Source organism: Vombatus ursinus, unplaced genomic scaffold (assembly GCF_900497805.2).
Source record: "Vombatus ursinus unplaced genomic scaffold, bare-nosed wombat genome assembly UNPS02004260.1, whole genome shotgun sequence".
Lineage (NCBI taxonomy): Eukaryota > Metazoa > Chordata > Mammalia > Diprotodontia > Vombatidae > Vombatus > Vombatus ursinus.
In genome coordinates, this window is record NW_020944038.1 from 45,289 (window position 1) to 60,595 (window position 15,307).

Genomic DNA, 15,307 nt, shown 5'->3' on the forward strand with positions numbered 1-15,307 from the left:
CACACACACACACACACACACACACACACACACACACACACACACACTACGTAACAACAACAAAAACCCTTTATGATCTGCTCACCAATGCAGTCCATGTTGAGTGAATTCATTACATGCCGAGATGTGACTGCATTCTCTATTTTCAGCCTCCGAAGAACCAGACTGGCCAAGATGGCCTGGACTCTCGCTGGGAGCAGGCTGAGTCCGATGTAGATGGGCACGTAAAGGGCGTAGCGCAGCCAGCAGAGGAGAGGAGTTGCCACCCGGCCGTTGGGCGTTTTAGCGATTTTCTCTATCGTTGGAAACAGCAGGAGGGACCGGAGAACCTGAAAGCAGAGCACAGGGCACCGTGAGCGCCACATTCCGGCTCGCCCTCCACACTGAGAGTGGCAACGGCGGCAGCTTCTAGGAGGCAACCACCATCCCCACTTGGCTTTGAAGTACAGAGAAAGAAAGCTGGTCCCGCCGGAGGCTGCCTCCCCGTCACTGGCCCGGGCCACGGCTGGGCCGTTAGCCTAGGGGAGGGCACGGGACTGTTCTGGTAGAGGCACCCGGTAGAAAACCACATCCAAAACTTCTGAGCCGAATGTGACACTAAGGCCACAAGCCCTCTTCTCCGCTGCAGCATCAGTCTCCACAAAGCAGACCCTGGAATCTCTGAACGCCTGAAGTGGGGACTCGCTCACTAATCCAGCAATTACAAGTGGGAATGGCTGACGACGGTGCCACAAGAGGGCAGCACACCGAAAAAAGAGCCCTTTTCCTGCTCAGACGCTCTCAGCCTTCCGTCCTTCTACAGGGTGACCCTGTTCACTAGGGTCTACCAGGAAACGACCTGAATAAAATTAAAACAACGTGAAAAATGGCTCAAGTTGGACATAACGGAGGCTGGGTGAAAACGAGGGGACGGCGTCGATGAAGATGGGACCGGAGCTCTCTCAATGTGGGCAAATGTGAAAAAAAATGCCCACGCCCGTCCAATTCACCGAAATGGAGGATTCATGGTCTCTGAGTTACTACGACGCACACAGAGAGATGAGGAGCTCCGGAGGCAGACGCTCCCCACTGGGAGGGCCAGGGCTCACCAGGAATTTGGAAGACGAGGCCTTGGGAGGAAACCGACACACACGTGGCCAAGTGCCTGGTCCAGGACTGTTCACCGAGGCGTGTGTGGGTGTTGTTCAGTTTTCACTCCTGTCCGACTCTCCGTGACCCCATTTGGGGTTTTCTTGGCCAGGATACAAGAGTGCTCAGCCATTTCCTTCTCCAGCTCATTTTACAGATGAGGAACCTGAGGCCAACAGGGTGAAGTGACTTGCCCAGGGTCACACAGCTAGTAACTGTCTCTGGCCAGATTTGAACTCAGAAGACTTACGTCTTCTTGACTCCAGGCCTGGCACTCTATCCACTGTGCCTCCCAGCTGCCCATGTACACAAGGAGTGAATGTCAGTGGCAGGATTTACAGTTACTGTCATAAAGACCGAAAACACCAATAGACAGGATTTGTGAAATTCATCTTTTCTCCAGCATCTGTGAGTTTCAAGAATTCAGAGGAGATGGGACAACCTGAAGTGAGGGGCACCACCCCACGTGGCCCTATGAGGAAGCTGCTGTCGACCTGAAGAAGCAGAAGAAAGGGCAGACACGAGGAAAAGTGGGCCACACCTGGGGCGCGGGGTCGGGGGAGCTTCTCCTCCATTGTCCCTTGTTTCCCCACCACCGGCAGCCCTCACTCTTCCAGTGAGAGCAGACCACAGGCTGGAGTTTGGGGGGCTGGCACCCTGGGGAGGGCCAGAGGGGACGGGAGGCTGGACAAGATGCCCTCCATGTTCTTTCCCAGGGGAGCCTCGGCGAGGCTGACAAGGGGCTTCCCTCCCACCTCGCACACATGGGCCTGTGCATCCACTGGGGGCGTTCCAGGTGAGAAGGCCGTGGCTTCTGCACAACCTCCCTTCCCTACAGCAGAACACAACCCGAGTCATTGGATTAACTGAAGGAAGAGCAGACATAGAATGGGTTCCGGGGGTATGGCGGCTCCAGGCACACAGAACGCCCCCTCCCCCCCCCAGCAGCTCATGTGTCTCCTCAGCGCCTTTCCTGCGCCTCTCAGATACCAGACATTCAACTACCTCAAACTACTGTATTTGTTCTGCATATGCCATTTACTTAAGCACACCAGGGAGAAGGTAAGTTCCAGGGTGGTGGGGGACATCTCATTCTCTGTGTCTGCATCCCCTATCGAGCTCAGTGCCTGGCACACAGTAGGCTCTTAATAAATGCTTACAACGGACAGATTGATTGATCCAGGGCTCTAAGGCAATTAAGATCTATGTTTACATTTTCTCATAAGTTACTAAGATGACAAAATTTATTTTACTAGTTATCAATTCACTCTGAGCCCTACCTAGTTTATTAAATATTATTCAACAAATTGAAGAAATCTTTTACCATAAGCTTTTGTTCTCATTTCTATATACACGTACACATTTTGATGTGTGCATTTCTATATATATATATATATATACACATATAAAATATATATGTACTAAAATTTATATAGTGCCTGTTATGTGTCTGGCACTGTGCCTGGCACTTTACAAACATTATTTCATTTGATCCTCACAACAACCCTGGGAGATAGATGCTATTTTTGTTCCCATTTTACAGACAAGGAAATTGAGGCAGGCAGTGGTGAAGTGACTCGTCTAGGGTCACCTAGCTGGTAAGTATCTAAGGTTGGATTTGAACTCAAGTCTTCCTAACTCCAGGACAGGCTTCTATCCATGGGACATCAGGCTTAAAAACACATCAAGTCAACAGTCAATAGCTAAGCAATGTATGACCAGTATATCCAACAATAAAACAAAGACATAAATAGCCACTTAGAAGGCATTTGTAAGAACACTGATCTGGCAAAGACAAAAACGAGCTGATCCTCAGGACTCAGCCCCAGCTCCCAGGACGGCAAGCTAAGCTCCTGAGGTGGGCCTTCTCTGGGGCAGACGATGGGCGTGTGTATGAGCACAGGCAGAACCACCACTATGCACCTGGGGGGGGAGGGTCCTGCTGAGAACTGAAGTCTCCCCTGACCCCCTCTATTCTGCCTCTGGCTCTCTCCAGAGAGCAGCCAAAACACCTGAGCATTCTCCCCATCATGTCCCTTCACAAGACAAGACTAAAGGACATTCAGGCTCTCCACAGAGAATTTCTCTTGGCCCTCTCCCTCTGTCCCTCCCTCGCTCTACCGCTAGCACAGGTAACTTGACCTCAAAGACAGAAAGTGGCTCAGTGGGCACTCCCCAAGAGGCCACTCCTTCCTAGAGCCACGCACAATACATGGTCTCTCAGGGAGGATTGGGGGAAGCCAGGAGGCCGTTTTCTCATTATAAAAAGCATTAGAATCAGAAGCATCTCTTCCTACAAAGCATTTAACACAGGCCAAGAAGAAGGCAATGAGATGGACAGCGGGTAGATGGAGGTGCCGTTTTTGCCTTCGAGAAGCTTGTGTGATATGCCACTAGTCAGGCTGCCCAATAAAGCAGGACTCCTAGGTGGCCACAGAAGAACGACCGGAGGAGGACAAGGCTGGCCGCCCAGCTCTGTGAGCTCCGTGGCGTCCTCAAATCCTCCCCCTCACTCACACTACATGTCCACTCCACTGCCAGTTCTGCAAACTGATTCTATGTACTACTGGTTTGTTTGCATCCTGACCTTTATGGATTGGAGAATGGCTCTTTACATATTTTTCACAGAAAATTTCTGTTAGAGAAGTTTGCTGAACAGATGATTTCTTAGTCGATTGAGAAAAGTTAACTAAAGCAGTTGGTGGTACAGGGGATTGAGCGCTGCTCCTGGAGACAGAAACACCTGATTTCAAATCTGGTCTCAGACACTTAGTAGCTGTATGATCTTGGGCAACTCACTTAACCTCCGCCTCAGTTTCCTCAACTGTAAAATGGGGATAATAGCACTACCTCATAGGGTTATTGTGAAGATCAAATGAGATATTTGTTAAGTGTTTAGCACAGTGCCTGGCACATAGCAGACTCTTAATATATGTTTGTTGCTTCCCTTTCTAATTCCACCTGCACTGACTGGGCCAAAGTTTTTCATATTCATGTAATTAAAGCTTTCCATATGACATCCCGTGATTCCCTCTATCTTCTGTCTGATCAAGGACTCATCCTGTCTCCATTATTATGAAGAGATTCTTTTCCAAGAGCTTCTAATTTTCATGTTTACACCCAGGTCATGTCTCCATGTGGAGAGAACGGCAGCATTTGGTGTGAAATGCTGGCATCGTCTTAGTTTCTGCCACAGTGCCTTCCAGCTTTTCCTGAGCTTTTGTCAAAGAGCATGTCTTGAACCTAGGAATTAGTCTTGGGTTTATCAAACACAATGATACTTGACACTATGCTGAATTGCTTCTGTGTCTTACACAACAAAGACTTCTACTGATTAATTTTGGTTTTCACCAGTACTACGGAGTTTTGATGATTACGGCTTTGTAGTATAATTGGAGACCTGTCCCATATTTCCACCATCCCCCATGTCCCTTCCCAGTTTTCATTATTTTCCTGGAGATTCTTGACCTTTTGTTCCTCCAGAGGAACTTTGTTATTATTTTTTCAAGTTCTATCAATTAATTCTTTGGCAGTTTGGTTTGACACTTAATTCTTAAATTAATTTAGGAAATATTGTCATTTTTATTACACTGACGTATTAACCATGTACAATTAGCATCTCTATGATTATTAAGCCTGCCTTTATTTCTGTAAAGAATGCTTAGTGGTTGTGTTTATATAATTCCTGTGTGTGTCTTGGTAAATGGTCCATCAGACATTTTATACTCTCTGCAGTTACGTCAAAAGGAATATGCTTTTCTATCTCCTCCTGCTAGCTTTCGTTTGTCATATATGGAAAGGTTAATTTGTGTGCACGTCATTTAAAATTTTCTACTTTGTTGAAGTTAACTGTTTTGATTAATTTTTTAACTAAATCTTTAGGTTTTTTTCTCTGAGTAAGTCATTCTATCGTCTCCAAGAAAGAATAATCTCATTTCCTCTTTTCCCATGCCTGTTCCCTACATTTCTTTTTATCTTATTGCTACAGCTACTGTGTCTAGACCTGAATCAAATTACAGTGGTGACAACAGAATTCTGGCTTCACCCCTGATCTTACTGGAAAGGCCACTAGTGTTTCTTTATTACAAATAATACCAATTTGGGGGTTTAGATAGACACCATTTACTATATTATGGAAGTCTCTTTATTCCTATACTTTTTTTTTTAAATAAAAACGGGTGTTGGACTTTATTAAAGGCTTTAAAAAAACTACTGATATATTGTTAAGCAATGGCTTTCTAAAAAAGAAATAAAAGCTCTATAGTAAAGAATTAGATGGAGAATAGGTGAGAGAGAAGGGAATCAGTTAATAAGTATTTATTAAACACCTACTATGTGCCAGACACTGAGCTAAGTGCCAAAAGTGGTAAACCTTACCCCAGAAATGAACTCCATGCAAACAAGAACAGACCAAACAGAAGTCAATGCCAACATGAGATAGTAAGAATATTAGAAAAATCAAGATTGAAAAAAATTAGAAGAAAATGCAATATATCTGATATAAAAAAACAAATAACAAGAAAAAAGGTCAAGGGGTGATAACTGTGGACTCCTAGAAAACTACAATAAAAAAAAAGCCTGAATACTCTATTTCAAGAGATCATAAATGATTAGCACTAATGGGTAAAGTTAGAAAGAACCTGCCAATCGCCTTCTACAAGGGAACCCACAAGAGCATCTGCAGAAAGGGCAGAGCCAAAGGCCAGAGCACCCAGAGAGAGGCTGTTTAAGAAGAATCAAGGAACCAAAGACTCGGGAGTTTGTAACAAAAATAGGAGGTGATCTTGGAATATAGTATTCCGAAAGGCAAAATATAGAGGTTTACAAGAAAGAACAACTTACCATGCAAAGCTAAGTATAATCCTGGGAGAGGGGCAGCCAGGGGGCGCTGCAGTGGATAGAGCTTGGAGGCAGGAAGACTCCTCTTCCTGAGCTCAAATCTGGCCTCAGACCCTTACTAGCTGTGTGATCCTGTACAAGTCCCTTAACCTTGTTTGCTTCAGTTTCCTCATCTGTAAAATGAGCTGGAGAAGGAAGTGGCAAACTATTCCAGTACCCTTGCCAAGAAAACCCCAAGTGGGGTCATGACGAGTTGGCAATATCAAAAGTCTTGGAAGGGGATAGGAAGGGAACAGATCTTGAATACCTTTTGGACATTTTTTTTTCTGGGGAAAAAAAGAGGTGTTAAGGGGTGCCAGAGTGTATGGAAGTCAGGAAGACCCAAGTTTAAATCTAGCCTCCAGACACTATCTCGTTGACCAAGCCACTTCACCTCTGCCTCAGTTTCAACAGTAAAATTGGGATCATTAATAGCACCTACTTCCCAGGACTGCTGTAAGGATCAAATAAGATAGTATTTGTAAAATGCTTAGCACAATGCTTGGCACAAAGTAGGTTCTATATAAATGCTACTTATTATCAATATATAATAACAACAACAACAACAACAATAATGGCTATCACCATTATTATAGAGCTAAGTGGGAACTTTGAAATACACACAAAAGAATCCAGGGATACCTAGAAGGAAAGGTTTATTTGAGCACTAGGAAGGAGCAGTCCCCACAGGGATGTTGTGCTGACATTCTATTGGGGGAGAAGAAACCAGCATCCCCACAGAACCCTCCCACCTTCAAAGGGAACACTGAGGGAGTTAAGTAAGACTGGTTCTGTTCCAAGGGCTTAGAAGGGAGAAGGACAGCAGGGTAAAAGGAGGCATGCCGATCCAAAAATCTCAGGAAAAAGAGAACTCGAGGCCCTTGACCACAAGCAGACAAATCAACAGGGAAAACATTAACAACGGAAGAAACGTGGCCTCCAGATCAGGCATGTAGGAATAAAGACTTCAAAATGAAGGGAAAGAATCCAACGCTTGATGAGACCAAGGACCCCATGGAATGTGAGGAGCACACGGACCGCAACATGCTGTTCCTGAGAGGTTTAAAAGAGAAATGAGAATTATGTGAGCAGAATTTATGTCCTGCAAAAATCATGAGCAGAATAGCAAAGCTGGAATCTGCCACAGCCAGTCTCACCAAAGAAACAAAGAAAGAACAATAGACAGACTGCAAATACACAGAAGTGAAGGACCACTTAGGAGAAGGGGAGCAAAACCCAAGCATGTTAACAGGAAATCTGCTCCCCATGACAATAAACACACTGATCTGGAAGGCAGGATGCACAGACACAACCTGAGGGTCGCGAGTGGAAAAACACGACAGGACAAAAAACCTTAGCACCACAATGAAGGAAATAAGAGAGAATTTGCCAGAACTACTAAATGTAGAAAATGAAATCTTAATTGAAAGAATTCACGGACTGCCTTCAGGAAACAACCTAAGGCTGAAGACTCCAAGACATACAGTGGTTAAATTTAACAACTCAATTCAGAAACAAGTTCTTCAAGCCATCGAGAGAAAGACCTACAAATACAAGGAAAAGGACATTCAAATAATACGAGACTATTCTGCCCCCACTAGGAAACTGAAGAGGGAACGGAAGAACGTGTTCTGAAGGGCATGGGAGCTCAGGATGCAGCCCAGAGTGACCTACCCTACAAAGCTGAGCTTGACCATTCAGGGCCAAAGATGGCCACTTGATAATAAAGATGAGCTCGAAATATTTTTAGAAAGAAAACCAGAACTGAAGAGACACCCCAAACAACAGAAACACAAGAGTGGTGAATAAATGCACACAGTAATAGAGCAACAATAGATATTGAGAAGAGGCTTCTTTCTAAATGTGCACAAGGAGACAGGAGTGAAGGCAGAAATCTGGAAGAGGTCACAGTGAAGAGGCAGTGGGGGCCTCACGGACAGAACCTGAGCACACCCTGCCTAGGGTGGATGCTTCTTCTGTGGGACAACTTTACAACCCAGGAGGGTACGTGCAAACAGGGAGGAGAGGTAGTGATGCGCTGGGGTCAAATCAATGAAGGGAAAGTAACCTCTGTGGTCCCAGGAAGAGAAGAGCCTATAGGAGAGTAGATGAGGAGGAGGAAAGACCGAAAAGGGGGAGGGAGGAAGGACACCTTACTTTGGAGGTTGGAGGGCATTCCACTGATGGATGTGCCTATGGGTAAAGGGAGATGAAGACCTTATGCTGGATGGGGCTTGGGGGTGGGGGTGGGATCAATGCTTGAATAGTCTACTTGTTTTAAATTCTGTTTTCCTTCTTTCCAACCTCTCATCCCATTGAAAAAAGGAGAAAAGAAACAAACTCCTTATAACAAACAGGCCCAGCCAGGAGAAATGCATTTCCTTCTTGGCTGTATACAAGAACACACGAAGTCCTCGTACCGTACCCTAAGCCTGTCACCTCTGTCTGTCTGAAGCGTCATCACATGTTCCATCACGGGTGGTTGCTGGTCATGGTATCGACCCTAGGTCTCTCATCTTTCACAGCTGATCATCTCTACAATGTCATTCCTGTTATAGAAACCGTTCTGCTCCCTTCACACTTCATCAGTTTGTGAAAGTCCTCAAAACTGACTTGTTCATTTCTGTTAAATGGATGTTAACAGTATGAATGGCTTTTCAGGTTCTGCTCCCTTCCTTTTGCATCCGTTAACAGAAGTCTTTTCATGTCTCTTTATCTACTTCCTCATTTCTTACAACACTGTAGTATCCATCACATTCACATAGAATTTATTCCATTCACTCCTCAAGACAGAGTTGTGTTTTTCTACCACAGAAGAGCTGTTATAAATATCTCTGTACATAAAGGATCTTTTCTTCTTTCTTTGATATATTTTGGGCACAGATTTTGCAGATATACCTGGGTCAAAGGGCACATGTTATTTAGTAACACTCTGTTATAATTCCAATTGCTTTCCAGAATGGTTGGACCCACTTACAGGGCCACCAATAAGGCATCAATGTTCCTGTTTTCCTACAGCCTCTTCAACATTTATCATTTTCCTTTTTTGTCATCTTTGCTAACCTGATGACAGAGAAGTAGATTCTCAGAACCGATTAAATTTGCCCTTCCTCTGGTAGTGATTTGGAGCCTTTTCTTTTTATCACATGGCTAGAAGATAGCCTGGGTTCTTCCCTTCTTCCCTTCCTCATATCCCCAGACCAGAGGCATCAAACACGCAGCTCACCCTGGGGCCAGCAAGACTCCGTGTTGTTGTTCAGTCATGTCTCATTCTTCATGAACCGTAGCACGCCAGCCCCTTCCATCCCCCACTGCCTCTTGAAGTCTGTCCGAGCTCTTGCTCATTGTTTCCATGATACTATCTGTCCATCTCATCCTCTGCTGTCCCCTTTTCCTTTTGCTGTCAATCCTTCCCAACATCAGGGTCTTTTCCAGTGAGTCCCATCTTCTCAGTGCATGGCCAAAGTACACAAGTTTCAGCTTTGATATTTCACTTTCCAGTGAGGAGTCTGAATGAATTTAAATATTGACTGATTTCATCTCCCTGCTGTCCAAAGGACTCTTAAAAGTCTTCTCCAGCACCACAATTCAAAAGCATTGATTCTGCGGCTCTCAGCTTTCCTACTGTCCAACTCTCACAGTCATACATTGCTATCGGACTTTTTGACTCTGTAGACCTTTGTTGGCAAGATGATGGCTCTGCCTTTTAGTCTGCTGTCCAGATTTGCTGTAGCTTTCCTTCATTTAATTTCGTGGCTGCAGATGGAAACTGCAGTGATTTTTGAGCCCAAAATAAAAACTCTGACACAGTTTCCATTTTTTACCCCAAGCTTTGCCAGGGGAGTGATGGGATCAGTTGCCATGATCTGGTTTTCTGATGTTAAGCTTCAAACCAGCTTTTATAATACCCTCTTTCACTCTCATCAAGAGGATTCTTAATTCCTAAGTGTGGCCAAAACAGATTAAAAAAAATGTAATTGGGAAATAGGGAAGAGAATAAGCACTTATATAGCACCTACTCTGCGACAGGTGAGTAGGTGCTATTATTATCCCCACTTTACAGATGAGGAAACTGAGGCAGAGGTAAAGTGACTAGCCCAGGGTTCCATAGCTAGGAAGTATCTGAGGCCAGATATGAACTCCGATCCTTCCTGACTCTAGGCCCACATCTCTATCCATTGTGCCACCTAGTTGTCTCCATATTATGTAAATATCAAACAAAATAAAAATACAATAGAACATGATGTTAATGTGGTTTTCCAAATCATTATGCAGCTTACCAGGATCCTTATGTATAATGTAGTAGCCCTGTTTCTATCTGAATTTGACATGACTGTCTTAGACCATATACCAACTGAGAATGGTACTCATTTTAATAAATTTGAATCAGTTCCCTATATAACCTGGAAATGATCTCTTTATCAGAGAAAATTACTGCAAAGATCTTCCCATTTATCTGCTTCTGTTCTAATTTTAGCTGCATTGGTTTTGTTTGGGCAAAACTTTTATTTTCAAATGTATGTAATCAAAACTGTCCACTCTCCCTTCTGTGACTCTCTTAGTGCATGCCTGGCTGCTAGCTTGTCTTCCATTCACATTCTAAGTTTCTCTAATGTGCATATGCTGTGACCTTCAGTTAAACCATGTGTTTGTTTGGAACTTATCTGAGGTGTCCAGCGCTAGGTGCTCTGCTCACTCACCTTTCCAGCCATGCCTGTTAAAGGGCCCTGGACAGACACTGAGGTGCTGGATACATGTGCTTCTGGAAGCTGGAAACCTCTTCGGTCCCACTGACCAAGCTCCATTTTTTAAGCAATGCCAAGCTGTTGAGAATGACGTCTTCGTAGCACAGTTTGAGATCTAATACCTCGAGGCCCATTTGATTCTCACTTCTTTTATTTCTCTGGAGATTCTCCCCCTTTTTTAAACCTCTTTAAAAATTTATGTTTTTCTCATTCTGGAAAGCACAGGCATACTTGTTTTATCTTCCTTTGCAGATATGACGCTTTTTACAAACTGAAGGTCTGTGGCAACCCCGCATCAAGAGAGTCTATCAGCGCTACTTTCGCAATAGCAGGAGCTCACTTGCTTCTCTGTCACATTTTGACAATTCTTGCAGCATTTCAAACTTTCTCATTATCATTGTATCTGTTGTGGTGCTCTGGGATCAGTGATCTTTGATGTTACCATATGACTGTTTTGGGGCACCATGAACTACTCCCACAAAAGATGGTGAAATTAACCCATAAATGTTGTGCACATTTTGACTGCTCCATCCCCTGACCATTCCCCATCTCTTTCCCTCTCCTTGTGCCTCCCTATTCCCAGAGACACAACATTGAAATCAGGCCTACAACTGCCTCTAAGTGTCCAAGTGAAAGGAAGAGCATCATTGTCTTATTTTAAGAAACTGCTCCAGCCGCCCCAACCTTCAGCAACCATCACTTTGATCAGTCAGCAGCCATCAACATTGAGGCAAGACCCACCACCAGCAAGAGACTGACTTGTTGAAGGCTCATCTGATGGTTAGCATTTTTAGCAATAATGGGTTTTTTTTAAAATTAAGGTATATACATTTTTTTAGGCATAATACTATTGCACACTTAATAGACTATAGTACAGTATAAAAATAACTTTTATGTGCACTGGGAAACCAAAAAATTCATGTGACTTGCTGTATTGTAATATTCGCTTTATTGTGTTGGTCTGGAACTGAACCTGCAACATCTCTGAAGTGTGCCTGTCATTCTTTGGTAGTCTGATTGGTATGGCATTGAATATGGAAATTTATTTAGTAGCATTGTCATTTTTTATTATATTGACTCAGCCCACCTACCCAGGAGCAATTAATGATTTTTGAGTTATTTAGGGCTATTTCTGTAGACAGTAGTAACTGTTTACACATAGTTCTTATGTGTACAGTAGTAGGTAGACTTCTAAGTTTCTTATACATAGTTGTATATAGACAAAATAACTAATTATTTTAAATGCAATCTCCCTATCTTTCTTGCTGGGTTTTATTGGTATTACACAAAATTGCTGATGATTTGTGTGGATTTTCTTTGTATAGCTTCCAAGTTTGCTGAAGTTATTGTTTCAATTCATTTTTTAAACTGATTCTTTAGGGTTAAGAAAGAACTCTATCATCGACAAAAAGTGATCACTTTGCTTTGTCTTTCCCATGGCTGGCCTACTCCTTCGATTTGTTTTTCTTATCCTATGGCTCTGGCCAATATTTCTAGGGCTGTCAGATGGAAGAAGCAAGAATGGACGTCCTTGTTTCACCCCTTTTTGTTTTGGAAAGGATTCCAGCTCATCTTCATTACATAGAAATGGTAGCTCTGAGTGTTATATATACACTATTTATCATTTTAAGAAAAAGGCCCATTTATTCCAATGTTTTCTAGTGGTTTTTAAGCAACATGAGTGTTGTATTTTGTCAAAAAGCCTTTTTTAACATATATTGACATAATCCTGTTACATTGTTCATGTTATTACTAATATGGTTAAGTTTAAGTTTTCCTAATATTAAACCAACTTTGAATTCCCGGTACAAACCAACCTGATTATAGTGTATAATCTTTCTGAGATGTTGTTTTAGTTTCTTTGCTAATATTTAATTTCAAATTTCTGAATCACGTTCATTAGCTTTCTCTCCTCTCTCTTACTGTTGTCTTTCTCTATCCTCCCCCTGCCCTGTCTCTTTTCTTCCCTCCCTGTCTCTATTTATCTGCCCCTCCCTCCTTCCTCATATTAAGACCACATCTGTGTCATAGAAGGAATCTGGCATGATCCTTCGCGCAAAAGTTTACAGTAATACTAGATTTACTTGTTCTTTGGATACTTGATGGAATTTACCAGATGAATTCATCTGGTCCTGGAGTTCTTTTCTTTAGAAATTCATATGTAGACTGTCCAATTTTTTACTCTGAAAATAGGTTGATTAAGTTCTTTATTTCTTGTTCTATTAATCTGGGTATTTCATATTTTTGCAAATATTCATTTATTTCATTTAAGTTACAGGTTTTATTGGCATATAATTGGGCAAAAGTTTCTAATAATAGCCTTTATTTCTTCTTCATTTATTGTAAATTCTCCTTTTTCATTTTTGATACTGGTAATTTGATTTTCCTATTTCTTTTTAATCAAATTAGCTTATGGTTCATTGATTTTATTGCTTTTTTCATTTCCACGTGTGGCTTGTTCTGTTTATTCATGTCTCCAGCTTCACATTCTGGATCGGGATGTGGTACACCAGCCACACTCCACTCCCTCTCAGATTCTTGGATGGGGTGGCAGGCTCTGTTTGTTTGGAGTTTGTTCTGGATGGGCAGGGAAAAGCCTAGGCTCCTGGGTCTATCGCTTGGTGGCTTCGGCCTGTCTCTGCCTCCTTCTGAAAAGTTGGTGCCACCCCGACCATGTGCTTGATCAGCCCCAACCAGAGGCTGTAGATGGGGCTCTTTGTAGGTTCCCTAGAGAGCCCCTGGGTCTATGGACACCTGTCTTGGGGCTCTGTTGGCTCAGAGGTAACCCAGGCTCAGCCCCAGAATAGAGGGTGAGTCTTGCTGCTACATCTCTCTGGTTTCCTTTGATGGAGGTTCAGTGGGAGAGGTGGGCTCCTCAAGGATCTTTCCAATACTCTCTTGGGTCTCCTTTAGCATCACTCTCAGTTTTTCCTCTACTTCTCTTACTTGCTTCTCAAAATCCCTTTTGAGCTCTTCCATGGCCTGGGACCAATTCATATTTTTTGTGGAGGCTTTGGATGTAGGAGCTTTGGCTTCATTGTCTTCTTCTGGTTGTATGTTTTGATCTTCTTTGTTACCAAAGTAAGATAATATATTCTGACTCTTTTTGTGCTGCTTGCTCATGATCTCGGCCAATGACTTGAGTTATAGACTCTTTGTTAAGGTAGGAATCTGTTTCCAGTGTGGAGAATGTACCATCCCAAGCTTCAGGGGTTTTGTACAGCTGTTTTCAGAGATACTTCTAGGAACCTGTAAATTTTCAGTTCTTCCAAGGTGCTATGATCAAGGGTGAGATGTTCACTCCTTTCCTGGCCTGTGCTCTGGTCTATGAGTACTCTTTTCTGTCTTGGAACTGTGAAGAGGATTTCCTCTCCACAGCCACTACAAGCTCCACCACACCAGCACTCCTCCTCCCCCCAGGACCACCACCCAGAACTGTGACCCAGATCCAAGCACAGGCAAAGCAAGAGAATCCTGCACCAACAGAGAGATCCCTGCAATCCCCCTCTGATCAGCCACTTGATTCCCCCTAAGTCTGTGGATTGGAAGTTCAGGAGGCAGCTGCTGCCCTGGGGCCGAGCTTGGGGAATAGGGCTGGGACCCCGCGCTTCTCTCTCACCACAGAAACAGACTTTTCCCACTGACCTTCTAAGTTGTCTTTGGTGTTCATGAGTTGAGAAGTCTGGAAACTGCCACAGCTGCCTGTGATTCAATCCTCTGAGGCCTGCTCCAGGTTTGCTGCAGCTGACGCCAAACTGTGTTCCTCTCCCAGCCCGGTGCGATATACCTTCTAATCAACCATCCAGGTTGTCTTGGGCTGGAAATTTATTTCACTTTGTCTTTTTGTGGGTTCTGCTGCTTTAGAATTTGTTTAGATCCATTTTTTTATAGGTATTTGGAAGGGTTTGGGGGAGAGCTCAAGTAGGTCACTGCTTTTACTGCGCCATCTTGGCTCTGCCCCTGCGATACTCTCTTAACCACAAGTCTCTGATCCCTCTTCCAGCTGAGGGCCTTTCAAATGTTTGAAGGGTGATTTTTATGTGACTCCTAAGGCTAACCACACCAGGTAGGGCCTTGAGGTCCTTCACCTTCCTGCTCGCCCTCCTAATGCTTGTGCATGTCCTCCCTATAACACCCCAACCCACAAGACCTGAGAAACGGCTGCCTAAGAAACATGAGAGGAAAATTGAGAATGTGTGAAATTGGGTGAATGTCACAGTGAAATTAGAGGCTTTTATTTTGGAGGGGGGACGAGGTAAGAACTTGGAGATGAATTATGTGATAGAGCATTTGACTAATGAAGAAACCTTTTTGTTTTCAGGGAAAATGACCCTCTTTTCAGTTTCTTTGTACCCTGATGGATCTAGGAATCGGTGTGAGCATTCCTGCCAGTCACCCAGGCTCATTCCATCTTCTCCTCTCACGTTCCTCTGGTCCTCAAAGGGACTTTTCCTAAAGTGCCGGGCACCTCAGTAACTCTGTTCCTTATGCTGAATGACAAAGGTAACAACATCTGTTTAAATGTGTCAGACAATCTTAGCTCCCACATTTTGAAC

The 15,307-nt window shown here is 43.6% G+C and overlaps 1 protein-coding gene across 3 annotated transcripts in view; it reads right to left on the reverse strand.

Moving 5' to 3' along the window:
- Window positions 1–15,307, reverse strand: part of LOC114054202 (lipid droplet-associated hydrolase-like) — a 72,864-nt gene that overhangs the window by 18,783 nt on the left and 38,774 nt on the right. For all 3 annotated transcript variants that reach the window (XM_027877378.1, XM_027877383.1, XM_027877370.1), the window contains exon 5: window positions 86–329. In XM_027877378.1, coding sequence (XP_027733179.1) covers window positions 86–329 — 244 coding nt within the window. The remainder of the gene's footprint in view (window positions 1–85; window positions 330–15,307) is intronic.